The sequence below is a fragment of the Danio rerio genome, chromosome 4 (assembly GCF_052040795.2).
Source record: "Danio rerio strain M-AB ecotype USA chromosome 4, GRCz13ab, whole genome shotgun sequence".
NCBI lineage: Eukaryota > Metazoa > Chordata > Actinopteri > Cypriniformes > Danionidae > Danio > Danio rerio.
Genome location: NC_141024.2, coordinates 78,515,001 through 78,541,073, shown reverse-complemented (window position 1 = coordinate 78,541,073; position 26,073 = coordinate 78,515,001). Strand labels below are relative to the sequence as shown.

Genomic DNA, 26,073 nt, shown 5'->3' with positions numbered 1-26,073 from the left:
GTATGGAAACCTTATATACCTGCTGAACCCGTCTCATACAGCTGCCATTGCAAGGCTCAGACACTTTGTAGAATGGAATTTAACACAACTGCCTCTAGGAGTCGCCAATGGAAATAAAACAGACACGCACAAAAAATGTGCGTACGCCTGCCAGAAAGCTGCCGTGAACCTGCGCACATTCCCACGTTCAGTTCATTGTTAGTGAATCCAAACGTGAGCGATTCTGAGCGTGAAACCTGGCGTACGCAAAGTTTTTGTGCGTACGCAGCGTTGATACATGAGGCCCCAGATCTGTACGGTTTCTCTCCAGTGTGTGTTTTCAGATGTGTTAAGTGATTAAACCTCTTGTCACATTGTAAACACTTATACGGTCTCTCCAGTGTGAATCGCCTGGTGCAGTTTAAATTTTGGAGCTGTAATAAAAGTCTTCACACACTCAAGCACACATACTCTTTCACACCAGTGTGGATCTTCATGTGGTCATTAAGTTTTGCTGATTCGTTGAAACTCTTCTGCTGATTCGTTGAAACTCTTCCCACACTGAGTAGATGTCAATTGTTTCTCTCCAGTGTGGGTCTTCATACATTTATTAAGGTCTGAGGAGTTGCTGAAACTTTCCACACCGAAGCTGCGGTCACATTAGAGCATTGAGCATGAAAAATTCTGTTGTACGGCACTGCAAAAAGGGGCGGGATTAAATAAGATTTTTAGACATTAAAAAGGAGAGCGGTTGGTCCATATTTTACATTTCTGTCCAGAGAAGTCATGTTTTGATATTCGATTGGTCTCACACTGTCAAGTGATGTGATTTCGCAGGTCAGAGTTCACCAAGCTTGAACTTTACAATGCAGTGAACTGCAAAACTTGATGCACGAACTTGCATTTCCGGTCTGGCGCATTCGCGTGCGTATGAATGGAAATCTATGGGGAGAAAAGTCCAGTGTGACCGTGGCTTAAGTGCAAGTGAATGGTTTCTCTACAGTACGGCTCATCATGTGGTAGGGGATCAACCTACATTTTAAGATCGACCAGGGTTTATTAGCTCATTTCAATGTACCGGATCTTAAAGATTTGTATCATTGATTTGACTCAATTGAGTCAGACTGAATCAGATTAAAAGATTCACACTTTATCTACCATTTGTCTTGCAAATTGAAGTCATTGTATCTTACCAATCTTGTTAATATTATTTACGTGGCCAACGGTAATAACATAACACAGTACTGAGTTAACTTTTAGCAAGGTAACAAGATCTACAGCTCGAGGCAATGACTTAGAAGCACATAAACAAGAACACAATTCTTACAAAATGAGAACAAAGATTTATTGAGCTACACTACGATACATGAAACTAACTACGTAATAAGCAAACAACAAACAAACTCGCACACACAGAGGCAGTTCAGAGGATGTAAAGAGTTAACAACCATCCCAAATTCATTCTAAAACTTGTAACACCACCTTGTAACACAAAGCATGTAACGTTTGTTCGTTACAAACTTCTAACAAGATCTTAGAATCACACCTGAGAAACCACAAAAGCAGAGATATGGCTTATCTTTAACTGCTTACGATCAATCTGCTCCAGATCAGCAAGAGACAACGTTTGTTTGTTACTTGCACCTTTGCTGAAGATGAATCTCCCTCACCAGTTGGCCTTGGGTAAACACAGTGCTCCTGATTGGCTGGTGGCTTCTGTGACATCCTTGGAATTCCCTCGCTCGTGGGTGGGTAGTTCTGGGTTACTAAGGTGACGGACTGCTGAATGTCGGTTTGCGGAAGTTCGTGCGGTTTCAAAGCAAAGTTTCTTTGTTGCAGGGTGTTTTTAAGTGACCTGGTCTGATCCATCCCTATGGCACTGCCTGCCAATGAGCAGTTGCCATGAAGGGCGGGGCCACACCGCGTGCCCACGTAGAAAGGGTCAATCATTAACAGACTGCATGTAAATTTTACATGGTAAAACTCTTGCAAGATTAAAATTATCTTACATCAAATGTTACAAGATGAATACTGTTTGTACTACTAGTTTTTCATTTAAACCAACAGATTGCAAATGTCACTAGCTTTCATTCAAGACCAGATATCATACATTTCAGACACACGCAGATCAATTTAATCTGCTTTAAGGGTTAAAACATTCTAATATTTTAAGAGATTGTCTTTCATTTGTATGCATTAATGTTTCTAGAGATCTCTTTGTCTCTATGAAATTGTGCATCTGACAGGATGTGCCCAAAGCACATGACCATGTAGAGGAGTCATTTAAAAGTCTCGTGAGGCGGTTCCTGCTGAAAATCCTGTAAAGCCCCTTTGTTTAGTTTAAATCATTTACTAATTTTGCTGAAGGGTACCTGGAACATCTGCGGCCAAAGTATTGGTGCTTTGTTATCGTGATGGTTTAAGCCCTTAAGCCAGTTAAAGACAGAGACAATTTGCAGATGCCCAGGATTTCAGATTCAGCTTGTGTTGACCACTGCAATATGCCCATGAGTTCGTTCAACGTGTTTATTAAGGGATGATGATTTGCTGAAACTCTTTCCACACTGAGTGCATGTGTATGGTTTCTCTCCAGTGTGGCTCCTCATGTGTTGATTACGGTGTGATGAGCAGTTAAAACTTTTCCCACAAATGGTGCATGAGAATGGTTTCTCTCCAGTGTGGATCCTCATGTGTAGATTAAGGTGTGATGATTGGCTGAAACTCTTCCCACACTGAGTGCATGTGAATGGTTTCTCCCCAGTGTGGATCCTCATGTGTAGATTAAGGTGTGATGAGTGGCTGAAACTCTTCCCACACTGAGTGCATGTGAATGGTTTCTCTCCAGTGTGGATCCTCGTGTGTTGAATAAGGTGTGATGAGCAGTTAAAACTTTTCCCACAATGAGTGCATGTGAATGGTTTCTCTCCAGTGTGGATCATCATGTGTAGATTAAGGTGTGATGATTGGTTGAAACTCTTCGCACACTGAGTGCATGTGAATGGTTTCTTTCCAGTGTGGATCATCATGTGATAATTAAGGTGAGATGATTGGTTGAAACTCTTTCCACACTGAGCGCATGTGAATGGCTTCTCTCCAGTGTGGATCCTCATGTGGTGATTAAGGTGAGATGATATGTTGAAACTCTTTCCACACTGAGTGCATGTGAATGGTTTCTCTCCAGTGTGGATCATCATGTGAATCTTAAGTTTGCTTTTGCTTGCCAAACTCTTTCCACACTGAGTGCAGGTGAAACGATTCTTGTCTCTCCTTTTTAAAACACCATCAGTCTGTAAATGAGTTTTTTCCTCAATTTTGACATGATGTTCCTCCTCTTTACTCTCCTCATTCTCTTCAATTAGGTCTGAAATAAATAAAACATTAGTTTTCATTAAGTCTTAAAAACTCTCATCAAAAGCTGAAAAGTGAAAAGACACTGAAAACATTGGCTTCACACACTGTAATTTTGATTCACATTAAATGTAAAATAAATCAGATCATATTTTGTTAGGTCCATTAACGTGTACACATTTAAGCAGATTCAATTCAATTCATCTTTATTTATCTACTGCTTTTACAATGTAAATTGTGTCAAAGCTGCTTAACATAGAAGTTATAGTAAATTTAAACAGTGTCAGTCCAGTTTTCAGAGTTTTTCATAAAAGTCATTTTGGTCATATTGATAAAACAAAGATTTCTACGATTTGTAAAGCAGACAGGGAACACTTGTTCATTGTGTGCCTGACTGGTAAATGTATCAGAAAAAAAGTTCTGGGGTAACAGCTGAATATTTGCCTCACAGATATGAGACATACCTGTACAGCATCTGCATAAAGGCTGGAATGTGCACCTTTCCCCTTGTGTGCTGTTGGGTCATTTTCATCCATTCCGGGGTGATTTTGAGGCTTAATTTGGCCAAAACGTTCTCGGTGTTTCAGCAAATGGACTAATATTTGGGGACATCTTATTTTGACATATTCTGGAAAAATGCTCTATTGGCCTCTATTATAAAAATTTTTATAGTGCAAATAAAATACAATAAATAATAATAACAACAACAACATGGAAATCACTCAAATAAGCATATAAATGAGAGTAATAAATTCATCAAGACACAATGAAGTCCCCATCAATGGGAAAATGCTTTAAAAAATTTTTTTAAAAACCTCAATACACTCTGGGCAAATTTACTCCCTTTTCATTATATTCATGGCTGTTTTTTCTCCATTGACCTCTATTATAAGAACATTTTTTATTGCAAAGCCATGACAGCACATATTCATGAATTTATGATTGTTGGTGTTCTTTGTGACGGCAAAAAGGAAATGGGTGAGAGAATAAAGGAGGATGAGGAGAGTTAAAGAAGGCAGCATTATGTGGTGTGTAGAAGAAAGAGAGGTTGACTGAACTGTTGCAGAGTGGGGAAACGAGTAGAGAAGTCGGGTCGAGATGAGCAGTGTAAACTTAACGACTGGCTGTGAGAAACAAAAAGCGGAAGTATGTATTGAAGCAACAGAGCAAAGACCGCTGTCTTGTTACTGAAGTGCACGTGACGTCGTTGAATGTGTGCGTCACTAAAGCAGTGGTGTAGCGGACGGGCCCGCAGGGCACGCACCGCGGGGGGGCCCCGTGTGATTAGGGGGCCCCGCTTGTTGCGATTTTCAATAATTGATAATTCGGCAACCGCAATAATCAAACTCTTGGGAACAACTGTAGTCGGAACCAAAGTTCACAGGTCTGTGTTCTCTGAACACCTCTCAAGCGGTGGACTACTTCATTCTGATTGCTTGCCGCCAATGTTGCCAACTTAGCGACTTTGTCATTAGATTTAGCGATTTTTCAGACCCCCCTAGCGACAAATCTATCGACTTTTTTGTGTGTTATTGGAGATTTTTTTTGTAGACTGTCATTTGTCCATACTGTACCGTCCCTACTCTTCTCAACGAGCTGCGTGTGATGCCGCCGACCCCTCCCCCGCCTCACAGCACTGACAGGCGGCCTAGTCAGTCCTCGTACAGCAGCCTCTCCCACCTGCAGCCCGAGAGCAGATCACCCCTCTGCGTACCGACGACAAATGGTTTAGCACAGGCAGTGTGAAGGTATTTCCCTTGTACAGTCAATCCGATCTACTTCTCCTTTATTTTAACAATTTAATTGGACCGTTTATTCTTTTCTTGTTCACAATCACAGATATTTTAGTGACAGTTTGTAAACTTGTCTGAGTTTATTACATATGAGAGATTACTGCACATTCACTACACATCTATAATGACATACTGTATTCAAACAGCAATACATTTAGTTAAATAAACATGCTTTTATAAAGTGTAGTGCAATTATTAATACCCCTTTATTAACCATAGGCTGTTAAACAAACAGAAACAGTAGAACGTGATGACGTCAGTGATATGCAAATTGACGTATGACGCATCCATCCCCCCCCCAAACTTCATCAGGGGGCCCCGTCAGCGATCCCTGCAGGGGGGCCTCCGCATTTTGCTTTACGCCACTGCACAAAAGACTTCAGTGCAGTGTGTCCTGAACAAAATCAACTCACCGATTTATCTTTCTCGCTGGCATGGAGTCAGCTGCCAACTCACCGGCTGGGTTCAACAACACCCTCAACCTTCACATCCACATTCGCCATTCCCCACTCATGTCCCTTGACCACTCCACTCCGTGGGTAAGAAGCAAAAGTTTTTGTTTTCTTTGCCCAAATGCTCATTTTGTTTCTCTTGTTTTGTTTTCTCCCCGTACTATTGTTATCATTATTATTTTCCCCGTTTTCAAATCAGACAAATCTGCTGGCCTGAAATCATTTGCATTTTTTTCTTTCATTTGAGTTATAAGTGCTGAGGGTTCTGCGTTTCATTGTTATATTGTTTGTTTTGTTGTTGATACTGCTGTTTGTGTGTGAAAAGTATTTTTTATTAATATTATTGACTAATACAAACTTTATTTAGACAATTACAGCAATTATCTGAGTTTTTTTCTGGTTCTCATTGTTTGTTATTTTATTTATTTATTTATTTTTTATTATTTGTAACTGGTGGTGAGAGCTAGCCGTGGTATATTTTGTTTGAAATGTATTTTGACAGATATTCTGTCTGGCGCCCAAGATTAACTACTTAAAAACAAGTGACAAACATATTTGTTTAATATTTGTTTATTGTATTTTTGGGGGGGATCACCATTCCCACATCACCATTACATTTCCCTGTTGGGAAGAGATTTGTGATTTTTAAAATTGATTATCAGTTTCAGTGCAAAAAAGTTTCTGCCTTATATATGGAGTATAGTGTGTGTGTGTGTATGTGTGTGTGAGAGAGGGAGAAAGAGAGAGAAGCTGGATTTATTGACCTTAGTCTAAAATGCGGAAGTGCGCCTGTTTTCGCGATTGTTTTAGAACTTCCGATTCAGTCGCCTAAGGTAGAAATGACTAGGAATAATAAACGGCAGAAAATGGTCAAACTACTTGCTCAACAAGCAAATGTTTGCATGACTATACAGACCAAGTAGAATAATATAATAAGGAAATATCAGTTTTCAACATCAAACTGTGAAAATAGCAGTTTTTAATGTCTAAAAATGAATGTAAGTGAATGAGACCGGAAGTCTCGTGCCAAAAAGATTCAAATGGTTCCGCCCGCTCGTCGGCGAAGAATAAGGTGAATACTCTAGCCTGGCACCGCATCACACACCACCGCTGACTGCACGCTCACCTCGCGAAATGGACGAGGCCTTACTCGCCTTGTTCGCCATTGTGATATTCTTGAAAATGACAGGGGGCGGTCAAAAGCAACCCACTGTAAAGTCAGACGGATAAACAGAGAAGTAGAAAGTTTCCGAAACTACGTCATTTCGTTAATATCGTTCAATGTTTTTAAACTAAATAGATTTTTTGTTTTTATAAATTATTTTAATGATATAAGGATTTTTATGACCATTCAAGATTTTTTTTATCAAACTTTGGTGCATCACTTGCTTTTGTTCATATCTCGGACAGTTTTACCCATTATAATTTCTTAAATATTAATGACAGCAGAACATGGGCTGCCCTACAAATACATATTTTTATTATGGCAAGAATAAAAGCAACAACAACAACAACAACAATAACAAAAAAGTACACTTACTAAAAAATACATGTTTCTTTAGATTTTGCCCGCTCCACAATTCACAGATTACTGTCTGGCTAGTTTCTCTCCTCTGCTTATGCTAAAAAGGCAATAATGGTCCAACGTTTCTGACCATTTTCACCAATAAAGCCTGGAAAAACAGGCATCAGTATATTGTAAACTGATAGGTTCAAATATTCCCTGTGTGTTTTGTTTTTGTAAAGTTTCAGTGCACTTTACTGACACATTTCTTAAAACAGTTTGCATAGAGAGAAAAGAGAGAATTCTAGACATCTAATTGTTGTTGTTCTGAGATTGTATGTAGAGCGCTTTACAAACTTGTTGTGAGTGTTTAAGCTGGCCTCTGCTGATGAAACTGCAAACTATCTACAGTAAACTTTCTTTTAATTGAATCTCTGACTCCTGCTCTTCTTCATCTGATAGACTGGTCATTTTTGGGTTAAATCTGTTGGTCCCACTATAAAGTGTATTTATGCACTCACACTATAATCTGCTGTTTTACTCCACTGAACTCCAAATAAAAGACAGAAACTTTTTTGAACAGGCCCATCTAAAGGGTGAATGCAGCCAACTGATGATCAACAGTAAAAATGACACATTTGACCTCTTCCCAACAAGGAAAACAGCAACAATCTAGAACGCATGATTATTTGGTGTCATGGCTTTGCGGTTAAAAAATGTGGTTATAATGGAAGCCAATGGGTCAAAAACAGCCAAGAACATAATGAAAGGGTATATAGATTGCGAGATTAATCGTATTATCATCACGATAACTATATTTTTGGCCCATGATCATGAAAATGGGAGACTAATAATACATAAAAGAATGACAAAAGACATGAGAACAAGTAACAGATGAAACTCATTCTGTCTTTCAATGAGTGCTTAAGTGCATTTAGGAGAACTAGGCAGCACACTCAGGGCTGCAAGATGGATTTAATTTAGTATTCTTATTATTAAAATATATCTGAATGAGGATTAAATGACTGAGTTGGTCTATGAGAATGAAAACTAACCTGTTTGTTCCTGTGGATCTTCCTGTTTGACTGTAATTGTTTCTTCAATCTTCACATCTTCACTCTCCTCTTTAATAAACGCCATCTCTATAACAGTGTGTAGATCAGTCGCTTCAGCAGGAGTTTTTCTCTGTGTTTGGACACTTTGTCCTGCTTAAAATGACCAAAACAATAAAAATGTTCCGTTTAAAATAAATAAAACAATGAACAGAAACAAAATAACTTCTCTTCAACACTTACTTCAACAGTTTCTTTGTATGAAAGAAATTAACAAAAAGAAATAAGGCAAGTCAGAGCAAGAAACAAAAGCCACAAATGACCTGATTAAAACTAGTACTCCATTTCTTATAGTGATGTATACTTAGAATGGAATGACATTATACTATTTAATAAAGTAAACTTTCATTAAAACACTTATTACATGCTTTTACATCCCTGTAACTTTATTTGAGTATGTTCTTAATTGTTGTTTGTTTTGTTTACTTTATTGTCTGCTTACAGCAACGTGTAGCATTTTTTTGCCCAAGACAAATTTTGTCTCGGGGACAAAAAGTTTATCCTATCTTTATTCAAACAATAGACCTCATTACTGTGAGTTAAATAGTACTGCGTTGTATAAAGGGTTAAAATAATATTGTCAACAGCAGGTACATAATTTATCACTGAATAAAAAAACTAACTTTAATCAATCGCATTATATAAGTGTAAACGCTTTAAAACAAACCTTTCTCCAGTTGAATCACAGCGCGGGAGCGGCGCAGGCTTATGACGTCACAATCCACGCCAAAATAAAAGTCTTTTTAACATTTTTTTTTTGCACTTAAGTTACTTTTAGTCATGACTTATTATTTATAGTTTTTCTCTGCGTTTTGACTTTTTATCCTGTTAAAAATTAACAAAGCAATAAAAATTTCCTGTTTAAAATAAATAAAACTTTGAACAGAAACAAAATAACTCAACATAATTCAACAGTTTATTTATGTGAGAGTAATTAACAAAAATAAATCCAGTAAGTCCGAGCAAGAAACAATAGCCACAACTGAGCTGATTAAAATTAGTACTGCATTTTTTATATATAGTGATGTATACTTAGATTGAAGTAAAATTATTTTATTTAAAAAAATTAAACCTTCATTAAGACTCTTAATACACTCACGTTGTTCCATAGTCCTCTTTACTTTGAGTAAAATAGTATTACGTTGTATAAAGGGATAAATAATATTGTCAACAGCAGGTACATCCTTTAGTATTGGATGAAAAACCTGAAACTTTAATCAAACGCTTTATATCTGTGTAAAAGCTTTTAAACAAACCTTTCTCCAGTTGATTCACTTTTTTTTGTCATAAGAAAAAATATCTAAAATCACATACAAATACAAATAATACTATTAGACAGAAAGGGAAAAAAATATTAATATAATTAAAGTATTAATAATAATAATAATAATAATACTAAAATTACTAAATGAAACAAACAAAATTAAACAAATGAATGAAATTACAATGACACTTAAACAAATCACCATAAGGAAAGCAACTAAAATCAAGAATCTTCTTTAAATACATCTACATAATATTTCAGGAATCTTAGATTGTTTTATTGTTGATAAGATGAAGTGATTTTAGGAGAGTGTTAAATTCTATTCTAAAATGAGCAAATGATGAGTAATTATTTGTGAATTTCTGTTTGTGAATGAAAAAATTGCCATATAAGATAAAAAAAATGTATGATGTGTTCCAGGGATTTAGCTTTTGGGTTATTATAATAAAAATAATGTCTTTTAGATTAAAGCAATTCACAGCATTGGCAAAAGCAGATATATTCAAATTTTGGAGTGACCAAAATTGCTTGGATATTGGACAATCAAAAAACATATGTACAAGTGTCTCCTCTGCTTGTTCGCAAAAAGAACAGGGGCTGTCGATGTCAAAAAATTTGGAAATACTAGAATTTTCTATCCTCAACCAAAGACCTCCAGTAACACTTTCCTCTAAAATAAATTTTCCTTTTAAATTAAAAATTTGACACACAAAGCTATTCATTTCTTATCTAACAGACTAACACCTTCTAAAAGCAAATGAAAATGAATATTCACTGAGCTCCTCGAGTTAAATCTACATTAACACAATTTTGTTTAATTTATATAATCCAACTAGACTAAGTGTTTAAAGCAATAAAATCCCAGCATTCTAAAATGTATAACAAATAATCTGATGGGTGTTTTGAGCTGAAACTTTACAGACACATTCAACGAAGTACTATTTTACTCACAGTAATGACGACTATTGAACAATGTGTGTGTAATAAGTGTCTTACTGAAGCTTTATTTATTAAACAGTATAATGTCATTCCATTCTAAGTTTACATCACTATATATAAGAAATGGAGTGCTAGTTTTAATCAGCTAATTTGTGGTTATAGTTTCTTGCTCAGACTTATCTGATTTCTTTTTGTTAATTACTCTCATAAGAAGAAGATAAGTTACTTTCTTTCTGTTCATTGTTTTATTCATTTTACATTTTTATTGCTTTGTTAATTTTTAACAGGATAAAGTGTCCAAACGCAGAGAAAAAATATATATAAGTCATGACTAGTTAGAAGAACTAAAACGTGTAGTAATAATGAATACTTTTTACATGAAGGAGACCTATTTTACCTTCTTTTCTGTAAAGTTTCAGCTCTAAACACTCATTAGATTATTTGTTATACCTTATAGAATGTTGAGATTTTTGCTTTAAACACTTAGTCTTAGTGGTTAAAAAAAGTTTTTTAATTGTATTAAAATGTTTAGAGTAAAGGTTTTGATCAACTTCAAATACTGAATATATGTGCGTCTGTGAGAAAGTGGAAACGAAGGAGAAATGTATCAATAAGTCATGACTGCAACAGTAAGTGGCAATAAAAGGTTTAAAAAGACTTTTATTTTGGCGTGACGTGTGACGTCATAAGCCTGCACCATTCCAGTGCTGTGATTCCACTGGAGAAAGGTTTGTTTTAAAGTGTTTACACTTCTATAAACCGATTGATTAAGGTTTCAGTTTTTTTCATTCAGTGCTAAATTATGTACCTGCTGTTGACAATATTATTTTACCCTTTATACAACATAGCCCTCATTACTGTGTACAAATAGTACAATTGTTTGAATAAAGATAGGATAAACTTTTTGTCCTCAAGAGGAAATTTGTCTGTGCAAAAAAAGTGCTACACATTGCTGTAAGCAGACAATAAGCTAAATAAAACAAACAAATCAATTAAGAACATACATAAAGAATAAAGTTTAAAAAAAAGTTACAGAGATGTGTGTAATAAGTTCTTTATTGAAAATTTAATTTATTAAATAGTATATTGTCAGTTCATTCTAAGTTTACAACTATATAAGAAATGGAGTAACGTTACTAGTTTTAATCAGGTCATTTGTTGCTATTGTTTCTTGCTCGAACTTACCTGATTTATTATTGTTAATTACTCTGCTATAAAGAAACTGTTGAAGTAAGTGTTAAGAAGTTATTTTGTTTCTGTTCATTGTTTTGTTTATTTTAAACAGGATAAAGTGTCCAAACGCAGAGAAAAACTCCTGCTGAAGCGACTGATCTCCACACTGTTATAAAGATGCCGTTTATTAAAGAGGAGAGTGAAGATGTGAAGATTGAAGAAACATTCACAGTCAAACAGGAAGATCCGCAGGAACAAACAGGTTGGTTTTCATTCTCAAAGACCAACTCAGTCATTTAATCCTCATTCAGATATTTTAATAATAAGAATATTTAATTAAATCCATCTTGCAGCTCTGAATGTGCTGCCTAGTTCACCTAAATGCACATAAGCACTCATGAACTGTTTCCATCCAAAAATGCGAATGAACTTTATGCTCAAAAGTGGATTTTAGCATAAAAGATATGCAAAAAAAGCTGCGTTTGCATTCAAATCAAATCACTTTTATTGTAACATCATCAGCAGCACGTGTGCTATGATGAGTGGAAAGCTTAGGTGCTGGCTCCAGACAGTGCAAAATACAGACAGTGCAAATACAATGACAAAGTCAAAGCGAACAAAATCATCACTTCCTGAATAACTGGCGCCAAATATCAACAGTAAAAATGGAATTTGCTGCGATAAGAGAAGCTGGATCAATAGCCGCGTTTCCACTATCACGCCTAAAGTGAGCGAGCCAAGGCCAGTCACGTTTCCACTATCACTTCCGGAGCCAAAGCGGGGCTTTCTTGGGCCCAGCAGCCGGCCGTTTTCAGCCCGCTGAATACCTTGGGCCAAAGAGGGCTAGCTGGGACTTCGGGGCGGAGTGAAAGGAGAGGCAGACACTAGTTTTCCGATCGCACAAGAGTACATGCACCAAACAGATAACCAAATAAAAAAATAAGGGAAAGAAAACATCTAGCCATTTAGTCTGGGGTCTTTTTGCGTATAATCGCCCTTATTTTTCCCTTTTAAATGTAAGGCTGTTGCGTAAATTGATAAAGTTTTCATTTATAAGTGACTTTGCTGCATCCTTCTTGATGTTTCAATAACGCATAATAATCTTCACACCACATTAAAGACACAGCAGACAGTAAAGGTTTTTGAGAGTTTTTGTCAAGTTTAAAAGGTGTTTGTGCACGTTTAGTTGCCTGGATGTGAATGTTAGACCGAGCAAAAGAGCGCTCTCTTCACAGCTCTGTTGATGCTGCGAGCGGCTTGTTTTTATTTATTTTGAAGATAATACACAACATAAATACCACAGAAAGACATGAAAATTTACAAGTTTCGTGTCTATTTTTGTAGACTCAAAAACAATAGTGTCATATCCTAATAAAATAGCCCAAGATATATTGAAATAATTTAAATAATTACAAATATCAGATATAATAAAATCAATATAAAAACCAATAAAATCTAGCTATAATAATTTAGGTAGCCTATAAACAGTACATAAATCAAACCATTTTAAAGCCATATTAAACTTTCATTTTCCAAAGGCCTATCTGAAAAAAAGATTTAAGATATTTTCTAAAACAATAAACACCGGAGGAGGTTTGAAATATTATTTATAAAGTATATGGATACGATGATATTAATCAAATCATGTAAACAGAGCATTTTATGGGTGAGTGAAAGCAGAAACGTGGCTACCTTTTTTTCTTTCATGCATGCATTATCCGCCTGATTCCCGCTGAAGTGGGCGGGTTGTTTGACGTTTGATTCAGGGGACGTTCTGGGGGCGGGGTTTGCATGACACGCTGCGAGTACTAGCCCTACAGTGGAAACGCGACATGATTTCTGCCTCACTGCTCAACCCCCCCTTGCGATTGGCCTTGCCCTGCCCGATAAAAGCCCTGGCTTGCACATGCCCGACAGTGGAAATGCGGCTAATCTTTTCTTCATCTAATAAATGACTTGCACCTCAGAGGGTAATCCTGAAACACAGTGAACGCGTAGTGGCGTTAAAGGTGTCAGACGCGAAGGTAAGATGCTCTTGATTCTGGAGGTCTTGAATAATATAATATAATAACACTAATACTTGAACTGTAAGGCGTTTAAGAATGACCAAAACAAGAGTTCAGATGTTTTATAATGTACTGAGCCGGCTGGTTTGTCCATTCATACACATTTTTATCATCACATGATCTCTTATAACAAAATCACATGATCTTTTTTAATGCACATACTGGAGTTTGTATCGTGTTTTCCATCGTGATTTTTGATCTTTTCTTATCGAATAAAACGTTTATCCTACTCAGTTATGCGCATACTTTTTTTTTTTTTTGCATCATGGTGTTTCCATAAAACGTTTTTTTTTATGTGCATAAAAATAGGTGGATGGAAACATAACTATTGAAAGACAGGAATGAGTTTCTCTCTTGTTACTTGTTCTCGTGTCTTTTGTCATTATTTTATTTATTATTAGTCTCCCATTTTCTCTACCTTCTTAAGGTTATTGCTTTTCTTGTTCTCCTACTGTTTGTAAAGCGTCCTTGAGCACCAGCGCTATATAAAATAAATAAAAACAACTAATAATAAAAAAAAACTTAAACTGAGCTGAAGATATTTGACCTACAGTATTCTCATAGAAGATATCTGCTATTACAGTGATGGTGTTGGCTTAGTACTCTCCATTTGCATATGTCACATTGATCCTAATTAACTTTTTTCATCGACTTCTTTATGGGTTTAAACTTGTTTCTATTAGATGTTACTAGTTCTCACAGATAGTAACTGAGTTAGAATTTCATCATTATTATAATAACTAATTATCAGGGCTATTGTGTTTAAACAGGGTTTTTGCGGGGTCTTAAAATGTCGTAAATTCCAAAATCAAAGTTTTCGGCCTTAAAAAGTCTTAAATTTACTGAAATGTTGTGTTGTAGGTCTTAAATCTTTTTAAACAAGTCTTCATTTTCCTTTGTTCATGTTTTGCTGCTCAATCTGGCCAAAACCCATACAATCACCAACAATCCATCTCAATAAAACTTTCAACTTTTCATTCAAAAACGTCATTTTAACTGTATTTATTATAATGGTTTAAGTATTTTCCTCACAATAACATTTGTTTAAATGTGCTCCATGTATTTACTGCTGAAGACATCAAGCACAGATTGTTGTGTAGATTTAGTTTGTTATAGTTTTTAAAACATTTAAAACATTTGTTCATTTTAAATTATTTTTTAAAGAAAGTTTATTTAGGAAAGAAGTGTGTGGATACAAGTAAAGCTTGCATGTTATTACACACAATTTAAAATCTTTTGCTAAGAAATATCTATAATATATATTTTTTATTAATTTATTATTGTATTATTAAATGTATTAAATTATCATTTTTTTAAATAGGGCAAATTAAAATCTTTTTCATCTGGGGTATTTGAAAAATTCCTTAGCCTTTAGCCCTTTATGAGTCTAAAATTGTCATAATGGTATTAAAAGTGTCTTTAAAAGTCTTACATTTAACTTGGTGAAACAAGCAGAAACTCTGGTTTAAAGTATAAAAAACATGGATGCCCCCAATATTAAACATGCTGAATGAAATGGACACTAAAGTAATTAATTATTATAAAACATTGTACAGAATTCTAAACTATATGATGTTGCTGCAGGGCGACCTGAGACTAAATGACTATTGTGAAACAATAACGTTTAACATTGCACTGACTACAACTGGCCAACAAACTAGTCTAAAAATGACTTTTGCTGCTTAAGAAATGGATTACAGCATGCTGATGATATGCAAACATTTGAGTGTGAAGTTTGTCAGTATTGACCATATTCTTTACGTACCAGCAGGCGCTGCCATTGGAATCTTTTTGCTTAAGACTTTTATTAACGAATACATTTTTAGATCCTAAAAACAGTGTTGTGCTGCTGAGGCATGGGACGATAACCATTTTCAAGGTATAACGCAGTTTGAAAAAAAGTCAAGATTTTAAAACTGGCAAATATTTTCTGCTGTACCGTTCATCGCTATATGCAAGTTTTTTTTTTTTTTTTATATTTTGTTTTAAGTTTTTCAGGACAACAGTATCTCCAGCAGAAAAGATCTCCAAAGATGCCATTTTAAATTGTAAAGAAATCTGTGTTTATGAAACAAATGAAGACAGCAGAAGTCAAGTATTCAATTGAGTGATTCAGCCTGACATGTTTACTGCTCCAAAATACTTTAAAAGTTTCTCAAAAGAAAATGTTTTGTGTTCTAAGAGGAAAAAGTGTCTGTTTACCCAGACATTTCAAAGAATATATTTTAGAGGAGTAATCACAGTACCATGTAACTGTGATATTTTTTATTCAAGGTTATCATACTGTCAGAATCTTATACTGGCCCATGCCTAAAGCTGCTTGTTGTAGCAAAGTCATATTTTCTCATTTTATTGTTTTTCTTTGAATGTATAGTCATGAACACACTTGTTTGCAGAGCAAGAGAGCCTGTCTCTGAAAGAGAGTTTTCTGTCGGTCTCCTCCCCTTTTTAAAAGATAAAGCGGTATTTCTCACTTAGCCTTACATATTCAGCCACCTATTTTTATGTGCATTTTGGATAGGCTATGAGCATAAAAAATTGGTTGATGGAAACGTCATGATGCACATAACTTTTGAAATATAAGTATAAAGAAACATGAGCTGTCATTTAAATAAAAGATTCATGTAGCTTCTTCTACCGCAGTAAATTCTGTTTTTACTGTTCTTAATTGGGGCCTGTTAATCAGGAAGTGACGATTTTGTTCTCTTTGATTCATTGGATGGAAACGCAGCTTTATTTGCACATCTTTTATGTGACATCCCAGTTTTGCGCATAAATTTAATTCGCTTTTTTGGATGGAAACATAGCTATTGCCTACATTTCAGTTACACAAAGAACAAAGTCACATAGCAGAATAGCTAGTCCTTTCTTAATGAATAATTAGCTTAAATTCACTGACCTTTGACGGACATGTACTGTAACTAGATTAATGGGATTATTACTAGTTCTAAAAAGATTTTTTAGTCCTGCTTACATTCTAAATGTCAAATCAACCTCTACCACTTGATAGGGCTGTGCAATTAATCGAAAATCTGGTTTCAATTTCGATTTTGGCTTCTAATGATTATGAAAAACCATTAATCGAGATAAATGACTATTCCATCATATACTACACACACCTAACGCCATCTTAATCTGAGCGCTTTAATGGTCAAATGTATGCAAATTTGGGTCAGAGTGCTGTGTTTAGTGAATATTCATATTAACCCTTATTTGTGTAATAAACAAACAAGTTGAGAATCAAAAGACAAGTGAAAGAGAAACCATATCAGAGCCGCACTTTTCTTAAAGTGACAGTGCGCAATATTCCTGCTGCCGACTGTTTTTAGCATTAATCAAACAACAAAAGGAGAAAATCACTCACTGCTCTTGACTGAAAGACTTTTGTAGCTCTAATGTTTTTCTGAAATTGAAACCTCTGAGTATTTAATCTCTCGGTAAATCAACTCAGAGTTCAAGTTTAAACTCTGAGTTGGTTGAACCTCCTTACTGAAACAGGCCCCAGGTCATCATGACATGATTGACAATTGTCGCTGTTTGTCATTAAACTCTGTTTATCCTGAGAGCTGAGTATTCTTAGGGCTTTTCACACTTCAAATTGTTAACCCTGGGTCATTCTAACCCTGGATAAATTCTGGGTTATTTTAGTCACCTTCCACACTGCTCATGCTATACATGGGTTTAAAAAATAATCCTGGGTGTTCATTAACAGACAGTTCACATTTGTAAACCCTGGGTTATCATTATTATTTTGTATATTTAAAGTCACAGGCACAAAAAGAGCTTGGTTTTCCTCTGACCCCCAAAATTAATTATTCTACAAGTTATATGATCTGATTTTGAGCTGAAACCTCAGACACAATCTGGGAACACCAAAGACTTATTTTACATCTTGTAAAAAATGGGTAATTGTAGGAACCTTTTAAAGGGATAGTTGATGCAGAAATGAAAATAGCCTCACCATTTACTCTTCCTCATGTGGTTTTAAACATTTATGAGTTTCTTAATCCTGTTGAACACAAAAGAAGATATTAAAAAAAGAAGAAAAAAAACCTACTGGCTTACTGTGCTCCACAATAAAGGAAATGTCTAAAACTACATGACGGAAAGTAAATGGTAAGGTCATTTTCATTTGGTGGGTGAAACGTCCATTTCTTGCTTGTCGCTTTGAGCCTTCATACTAAAGCTAATTTTTTTTTTTTAGATCTGATGGTGCTGAAAGAAGAGACTCATGGACAGAATGAAATAGATGAGAAACAGCAGTTTGAGAAACCCCAAGAAATAATGACTGATGAAAAACCCACACTGACTAAAAAGACTTCATCACACTGAAGACCTCGGAAATCCAAATCTGGGTGTAATTTCAGCTGTAAACAGTGTAGTAAGAGTTTCAGTCAGAAGTCAAAGCTTGATGTTCACATGAGAGTTCACACTAGGGAGCAACCTTACACCTGCGAACAGTGTGGAAAGAGTTTTGGTCAAATACAAGGCTTTAAAGCCCACATGAGAATTCACACTGGAGAGAGGAAGTTCACATGCCAAGAGTGTGGAAAAAGCTTTTATCATGCTGGAAACTTTGCAGCACACATGAGAATTCACACTGGGGAGAAGCCTTTCAGCTGTAAGCAGTGTGGAAATAGTTTCTGTCATAAGCCAAACCTTGATGTTCACATGAGAGTTCACACAGGGGAGAAACCTTACACCTGCGAACAGTGTGGAAGGAGTTTTGGTCAAAAACAAAGCTTTAATACTCACATGAGAATTCACACTGGAAAGAGGCCGTGCACATGCCAACAGTGTGAAAAAAGCTTCTATAATGCAAGAAGCCTTGCAGCACACATGAGAACTCACACTGGAGAGAGGCCTTTTAGCTGTATACTTTGTGGAAAGAGTTTCAGTCTAAAGCTGACCCTGATTGCTCACATGAGAGTTCACACTAGGGAGAAACCTCACATCTGCGAACAGTGTGGAAAGAGTTTTGGTCAAAAACAAGACCTTGACATCCACATGAGGATTCACACTGGAGAGAAACCTTACACATGCACAGAGTGTGGTAAAAGTTTCCCACATATAAGCTCACTCAAACACCACATTAGAACTCACACCGGAGAGAAGCCGTTTACATGTGCTCAGTGTGGAAAGAGCTTCACAACCAAAACTAGCCTCAAGAACCACATGAATGGTCACACTGGAACCATAGTGTTCACATGTGATCAGTGTGGAAAGAGTCTCACACGGAAAGACTCCATTAAGAAACACATGAAGATGCACTCAAGAGAGGATCGTTTTAGATGCAGTGAATGTGGAAAGGGCTTTAAAAGTAAAAGAAGCCTCAACACTCACATGAAGCTTCACAATGGAGAGCAGAATCCTCAACATTGAGGCCTTGTCCACACAAACACGGGTATATTCAAAACGGCAGCTTGTTCATGTAGTTTGTCTGTTCATTCAAGTGAAGATTATTTATAAACTACTTTCGAGAGGATCACATGCTTATGATTGTCAACGGCTGGTCCAGCATTAGCTAAAACATGATTCACCAATCAGATGATTCCTGACTCACTATAGATAACCAGAACACAAAGCTGCGGTCACACTAGACTTTGAGATTGTGAAATTCTGCCATACGGCGCTGTGGAAAGGGGCGGGATCAAACAAGATTTTTAGAAATTAAAAAAGTGAGCAATTGCTCCATGGTTTAAATTTCTGTCCAGAGAGGTTATGTTTTGATCCTCGATTGGTCTCACGCAGTCAAGTGATGCGATTTCGCAGGTCAGAGTTCACCAAGCATGAACTTTGCACCTCAGCAACCGGTGAAACTTGACGCATGACCCTGTTTCTAGTCTGACGCATTCGCGTGCGTATGAATGGAAGTCTATGGGAGGAAAAGCCCAGTGTGACCGTAGCTTAACTCAGTTATCCTTGTCTTGAAGAATCCCTCTCCCACCCTTACTTCCCCCCCTTTCTAGATTGGGCAACACAGCAGCCAATGATTAGCCAGTGGTTAGCAATGTTGCCTCACAGTAAGAATGTCGCAGGTTAAAGTCGCTGCTAACCAGTTGACTTTTTGTGCAGAGTTTGCTCATTCTCCCTGTGCTCGCGTGGATTTCCCCTGGTTTTCTCCCACAGTCCAAAAACACACAACCTAAGTAAACTGAACATTAAATTGGCACCATAGTCGAGCTCTTAGTAAGCCTTATATCTCCCTTTAGCCGATCTACCTGAGCTCACACTCCCCTCACTTCCTGCTAACGGGAGGGAGCCCAGGGCTTGAGGATCTTATAAGCTTAGGTCTCTCCCGGGACAGCATGCCAAACAAGTGTGAACTCTTGAATGCATATCAAGTTACTGATAATGAAACCCTTTGAACACCTGAAAATTTAAACTCAACTGAAGAGGGATGAAGATTTTGCCAGCTGTTTTGTAGTGTAGATCAGGGGTCACAGCCCAGTACCAGGTTGTGAGAGTTGCTATCGGGCTGCAAGAAGGCAAAATAACTCTATATGTTGATATATTGTATTGGCTTGTTTCATATGCAACAAGTATCTGCTTCTGGTAAGGTGTGAACCAAATAACCTACAGGAACTCAAGAGATGTGACCCATCCAAAGCAGTTGGGTAATCTCCAGGGGGGTTTCATCAGTGTCTCACAGACTGTACTTTGGTTTAAGTTACTTGAAGATGGACAAGTTAACATCAACTAACATTGTTAACATTGTCCTCAATAAAGTCTTCTCCCTTTAAGAACTTTGGTCAGCTTACTTATTTTATGCATTAGTCATCTATACATTGGCGAGCCACCCAAGAACGGTTAAGCCAAATACAGTAAAATCTGACAATGTGCTTCAACTTATTATGAACCGATCACCATATTTGTGCAGGGTTCCACACAATTCTTTCATGTTGTCACAACACAAATTAAGCTAACTTAACACTTTTAAAAAATGTATGTCGACTGAACATTAAGTTGTCCCAATGAAATCTCAATAATTGTGTTATTTCAGCACATTTTAATTAAGTAGTTTGAACAAGTAAAAAAAAATAATAATTTTCTGTATAATGGAGATGAGATTTTTTCGGCACATTTTTAAACATAATAGTTTTAATAACTAATCTCTAATAACTGATTTATTTTATGTTTGCCATGATGACATTAAATTAGACAAGTTATTGTATAAGGATGGTTTGTTCTGTAGACTATTGGGGAAAAAATAGCTTAAAGGGGCTAATGGTTTTGTCTTTAAAATGGTTTAAGTATAAAGTTTAGAATAAAAAACAGCTTTTATTCGAGCTGAAATAAAACAAATAATACTTTCTCCAGAAGAAAAGAGAAAGAGGAAACTTTTTTTAGCCTAATGAGTTTATGAATCTTAAAGTCACACTTTAAAAGAAACTCTATACCACCAACTTTTTTAAAATAAGATTTGGGATTATACACTACATCTAATTTTTATGTTTTTATTAATTTATTTATTTTTATTAAATGTTCAAAAAATATGCAAACCAAGTAGGCATTACATGCATAAACAAGGAAGAAGTAATACAATTACAATAATAGGCAGACACAAATATAGGAAAAAAATTGCGTATAGTAATGACACTTGTATTTAGCGTAAAAAAAGTAAATAAATACAAATTAAATTAATAATAAAACAAAAACAAATATATTAGAAAAGTTTATGCAATATATGTATACATACACACACACACACACACACAGTACTGTGCGCTGGTCAGTTGGCATTTCTGTGTGGAGTTTGCATGTTCTCCCAGTGTTCATGTGGGTTTCCTCTGGGTGCTCTGGTTTTCCCCACAATCGAAAAAACATGCGGTACAGGTGAATTGGGTAAGCTAAATTGTCTACTATATGCAAGAAAAAGAGAAGGGGGGGGGGGGGGGTTAATAGGTTTAGATTTGGAGAAGGCTTTTGACAGGGTAGAGCATGATTTTATACAGATATTTTAACTTGTATTAAATGTATTTTTTAACAGAATGTCTTCAACCAACTAGATCAATAAGGCAAGGATGTCCATTGTCTGCTTTATTATACACACTGGAAGCTGAGCCACTGGGATTGGCAATAAAATCAGATAGAAGCATTAAAGGGATACAAATAGAAAACAATGACAACAGAGAAGCTGTGTATCAATACGCTGATGATACTACATTGTTGGGGATTTTAGAGCGATATTGTAAAGCATCAGGAGCTACGGTTAATGTTGGAAAAAGTTTATGCATGAGGGTGGGAAGAGTAAAAGAAATGACACAACATATACCCTTTAAAGAAGAAAAGGAACATACAAAAATGTTGGGAATTTGGGTGGGGATGGATTCTAATAAAGCAGATATTTTAAATTGGGAGAGAGTTTTGAATGGAATTGAGAAAAGACTGAGATTTTGGAAAGCTAATATTTGACGATAAAAGAGAAAGTATTCATCTTAAATGCTTTAATGTTGTCAAAGGTCTGGTATGTGTTAAGTGTAACTGCGTTGCCTGAAGTATACTATGAAAAAATAAATGATGTAGTTTTAAAGTTTTTGTGGGGAAATGGAAGAGCCAAGATAGCTTATTATACTTTGATTGGGGAGGTAAAAGAAGGAGGTCTGGGACTTTTGGATAGTTTTTTAAAAATGAAAACATTAACAATTAAGATTATTCAAAGGTTTTTCGAAGGGAAAATGGGTGTGATTTGGAAAAGTGTGTTGGATTATTATTTGAAGAAATGTGGACATTTTAATGTGGGATGTAATGTTTTATTGATGAAGATGAAGAAACAGATGATAGCAGGTCTGCCAAAATTTTATGTTGAGGTCTTAGAATCATGAGGGGGATTTTTAGAAAATGTGTTGATTATACCAAAAGCAAGGGCGCAGATTCTAGAACAACCACTTTTACTGAATTAAACAATTTTAAGTGAAGGAAATGTTTTATATTTTAAGGAATGGTGGGATAAAGGATTAAGACAAGTTAAAGATGTATTATATGAAGTAATAAAAGGATTTGTACCATTAAAAGTAATTGTGGAGGATGGGTATAAAAGAGTTGTTAAAGCAAAATTACAAAGACAATGTCATGAGTTGAAAAAAGCAATACCAAAAGACTGCATTGTAATAATTGAAAAAAAAAAATAGTTGGGCGATGAAGATGAATTACCAGAGACCTATTTTAAGAAGAAAAATGGAGAGATCAATGAGCTTATGTACAGTTAAGAGTTTTTACGCTATTTTTAGATAAAAGGCTTTTGTAAGACCTATAGCACTCAACTAATTAACAAAATTTTAATTATTTATTGAGACATATTCGCATATTAATATAAATGAGTAAATAAATAAAATGAATAGTATAAATGAATAAAATGGGTATTAAACAAGATATAATGACCCAAAGGTTTGTGATTCGAGCCCACCCACTGACGAATTACGCACTTTGCTGCCTTGCAACTGCTAACATGTGCACTGGGCATTAGAGATGCGCGGATGGGCTATTATTTCATCCGCAACCGCATGACAAAATTCATCATCCGTCCGCCATCCATCCGCAGTAACATTTTTGACCAATTTTTAAAACCGAACCCGCCCGCCATCTGCTGATTGGGCTCTTTATTTGAATGGCTTATTTCTTTTTTATTATTAAATGAATGTTTCTTTATTGATCATTATATAATAGAGAATGACTTTAATGTAGACATGCAGTTAATCCAAACGTGCAAGTAATTAATTGACGACGCTTTGAAGTGACGCTAAAGATACGAGGACGTGTCTTTTCACTTGATTCGATTCCTCGGTCCTTCAGTCTTTTCCTTGCGTCATTCCCTCGTATCCCGGTGGGGTGGAAACACGAGGAAAGAAAGCAAGGAAAGGAAACGAGGATGCACAAATAAGAAAAGAGAAGCACCCGAGCTCTCAGAATATCAGCAGTGAACTCCGTCTCCAATCGGCGCACAGGGACAAAAGTAGGCTAAATAAATAGCCTAAATTAAACGCACTGTACTATACAACTTTTTTTATTGTAGCCTAATAGAAAACGCATTGACACATCATTTCAACATGCTGCTATTTAGCCTACTACTAAATGCCTATTTCACTTTATTTTTTAGTAAATAGATAGAATAATAAGTCATTTACATTATAGCCTAATAATGTTTACATTTGTAGTTGTCCATAGCAACCCCAAAAACGTACCTGATTGCCTTGCACATCTAATTAATGGGCACAGTTTTTCGACTATTTTTTTATTTAATTTTTTTTTTTTTTTTTTTGCTGTGGATGTTATTGAGCTTGCAGAAATCGGAAACACCAGTTCTGCGACAAGATGAACCTTTATTTATATCTCTATCAGACAATACCTATTTTATATGCCAAAAGAAACAACAGGCAGTAAAAAATATTAACATAAATATCTTAATGTAGGCATAGGCTATAGTCGCATGCTTTGGCAAACAGTTGAAAATTTTTTTAATAAAAACGTCATATCGTGCCTAAGCCTTATAGGCTCAGTCACCCCCACAATTAGAAATTAAATTAGAAAAGCGATTATGTTGAGCTAACATAAAGTCTGACCAGGCTAAGTGCATGTATGACAAGTGCCCCAATAACCCATGGACTTAGAATTATCCCCATTCCCCTCAAACTTGAAGCATAACGAAATACTACGCCATTACAGTTGCGACAAAGAAATTCGGGCAAAATAACCTTAGCCTCGGAACGTAAAAGCGAGGCCAACTAGAATAGAATAGGCTAAACCAATATGAACGTAAAATTATTAGCTGACCGAACTCAAAAGTTTATATTGAACATATGTGTAGCCTAAATAACATAGGCTAATTGGTTTAATATGCCTGACCTTAGGTCTAGTTTGATTTTTTTTCTTGGCACAATGCAGGAATAAAATAGCATCTGTGTCAGAATTCAGACGGGAGCGCCTGCATAGCCATATAATGCGCCCTGCTGCACTGAAGGAGCGCTCGCTCGCAGCACTTGTTGCTGAAATGCATATAATTCTCTTGGAAAGGTGCTGTAGTCGCGGGAATGACTGGCCTTATTTCTCCCAAAAGGAAGTAGATTTTCCTCTGCTGATCCGTCTATACGGAAATTTGTAGAGGAATACTTCTGTACTTCATCCAGAATTAGTGTATCCGATTCCTCCTCCCATTCTGTGAAGTCAGTCCTAGGCTTTTTCGTTGGTGCGCCAGCTATGCCTATAAAAACAGTACAACCGCCCGCCACCCGCCCGAATTTAATTAAAATATTATTTTTTCGTAACGTCATCCGCCCGATCCGCGGTTTATCCGCGGAGTCCGCGGCTAAAACCGCCAACCGCGCATCTCTACTGGGCATATATCCTGGGCCACAATCTGTCCAGCGTTACAAGATGAAATCAGGATTTAGTAGAACATTGTCACGGGTAAGGAAGGTATTACTGTTAACAGTGTCTAGTTCCAGTGGGGACTCCTCATCCGCCTGGCTAGTTCAGTCGGTAGAGCATGAGACTCTTAATGTCAGGGTCGTGGGTTCGAGCCCCACGTTGGGCGTTTCTGTTATTTTCTCTCTCTATCTCAGCAAACTTACATTGGCGTTCGTATAGCAGACCTTTTGAGACAAAGTTCCACGTTTCTACCACTGTAGGTGACCTTTCACTAAGTCTCTGTGGCGCAATCGGTTAGCGCGTTCGGCTGTTAACTGAAAGGTTGGTGGTTCAAGCCCACCCAGGGACGAATTAAGAATTTTGCTGCCTTGCAACTGCTAACACGTGCACTGGACATAGATCCTGGGCCACATTCTGTCCAGCGTTACAAGATGAAATCAGGATTTAGCAGAAGATTGTCACGGGTAGGAAGGTTTTACTGTAAACGGTTTCTGGTTCCTAAAAGAGTTTCTCATCAGCCCGGCTAGCTCAGTCGGTAGAGCATGAGACTCTTAATGTCAGGGTGGTGAGTTCGAGCCCCACGTTCGGCGTTCCTGTTACTTTTCTCTCTCTCTCCCGGCAAACTTACATTAGGGTTCATGTAGCAGACTTTGAGACAAAGTTCCGCATTTCTACCACTGTGGGTGACCTTATACTAAGTCTCTGTGGCGCAATCGGTTAGCACGTTCGGCTGTTAACCGAAAGGTTGGTGGTTCAAGCCCACCCAGGGACGAATTAGGCATTTTGCTGCCTTGCAACTGCTAACACGTGCACTGGACATAGATCCTGGGCCAGCCACATTCTGTCCAGCGTTACAAGATGAAATCAGGATTTAGCAGAACATTGTCATGGGTAGGGAAGGTATTACTGTAAACGGTTTCTAGCTCCTAAAACAGCTTCTCGTCAGCCCCGCTAGCTCAGTCGATAGAGCATAAGACTCTTAATCTCAGTGTCGTGGGTTAGAGCCCCACATTGGGCGTTTCTGTTACCTCTCTTTCTCTCAGCAAACTATCATTAGGGTTCATATAGCAGACCTTTTG

General features: G+C 36.6%; 3 protein-coding genes and 1 non-coding gene across 9 annotated transcripts in view; 3 read left to right on the top strand and 1 right to left on the bottom strand.

The window, feature by feature from the left end:
• The window catches only part of LOC100535035 (uncharacterized), a 304,770-nt gene extending 284,397 nt beyond the window's left edge, over positions 1–20,373 (top strand). The window contains exons 1-4 of one of the 6 annotated variants that reach the window (XM_087249301.1): positions 11,090–11,119; positions 11,677–11,830; positions 17,565–17,746; positions 17,835–20,373. In XM_087249301.1, the coding sequence (XP_087105427.1) occupies positions 18,050–19,012 (963 nt within the window). In that variant the 5' untranslated portion in view covers positions 11,090–11,119; positions 11,677–11,830; positions 17,565–17,746; positions 17,835–18,049 and the 3' untranslated portion in view covers positions 19,013–20,373. Of the gene's footprint in view, positions 1–11,089; positions 11,251–11,676; positions 11,831–17,564; positions 17,747–17,834 lie in introns of those variants that run through there. The other 5 variants (XM_087249302.1, XM_087249299.1, XM_087249300.1 and 2 more) reach the window with 5 other exon arrangements.
• The window catches only part of LOC141381532 (uncharacterized), a 400,463-nt gene that overhangs the window by 7,923 nt on the left and 366,467 nt on the right, over positions 1–26,073 (top strand). The gene's annotated exons all lie outside the window — the stretch shown is intronic.
• Positions 1,303–8,906, bottom strand: LOC137489657 (uncharacterized). Its single transcript, XM_087249284.1, has 3 exons — positions 8,856–8,906; positions 8,132–8,281; positions 1,303–3,340 (listed from the first exon to the last, which is right to left on the bottom strand). Exons 2-3 carry the CDS (start codon positions 8,214–8,216, stop codon positions 2,457–2,459), a joined length of 969 nt encoding a protein of 322 aa, XP_087105410.1. The 5' UTR covers positions 8,217–8,281; positions 8,856–8,906; the 3' UTR covers positions 1,303–2,456.
• trnan-guu (transfer RNA asparagine (anticodon GUU)) lies at positions 25,270–25,343 on the top strand. The gene has a single exon. It is a non-coding gene; the product is annotated as a tRNA-Asn (tRNA).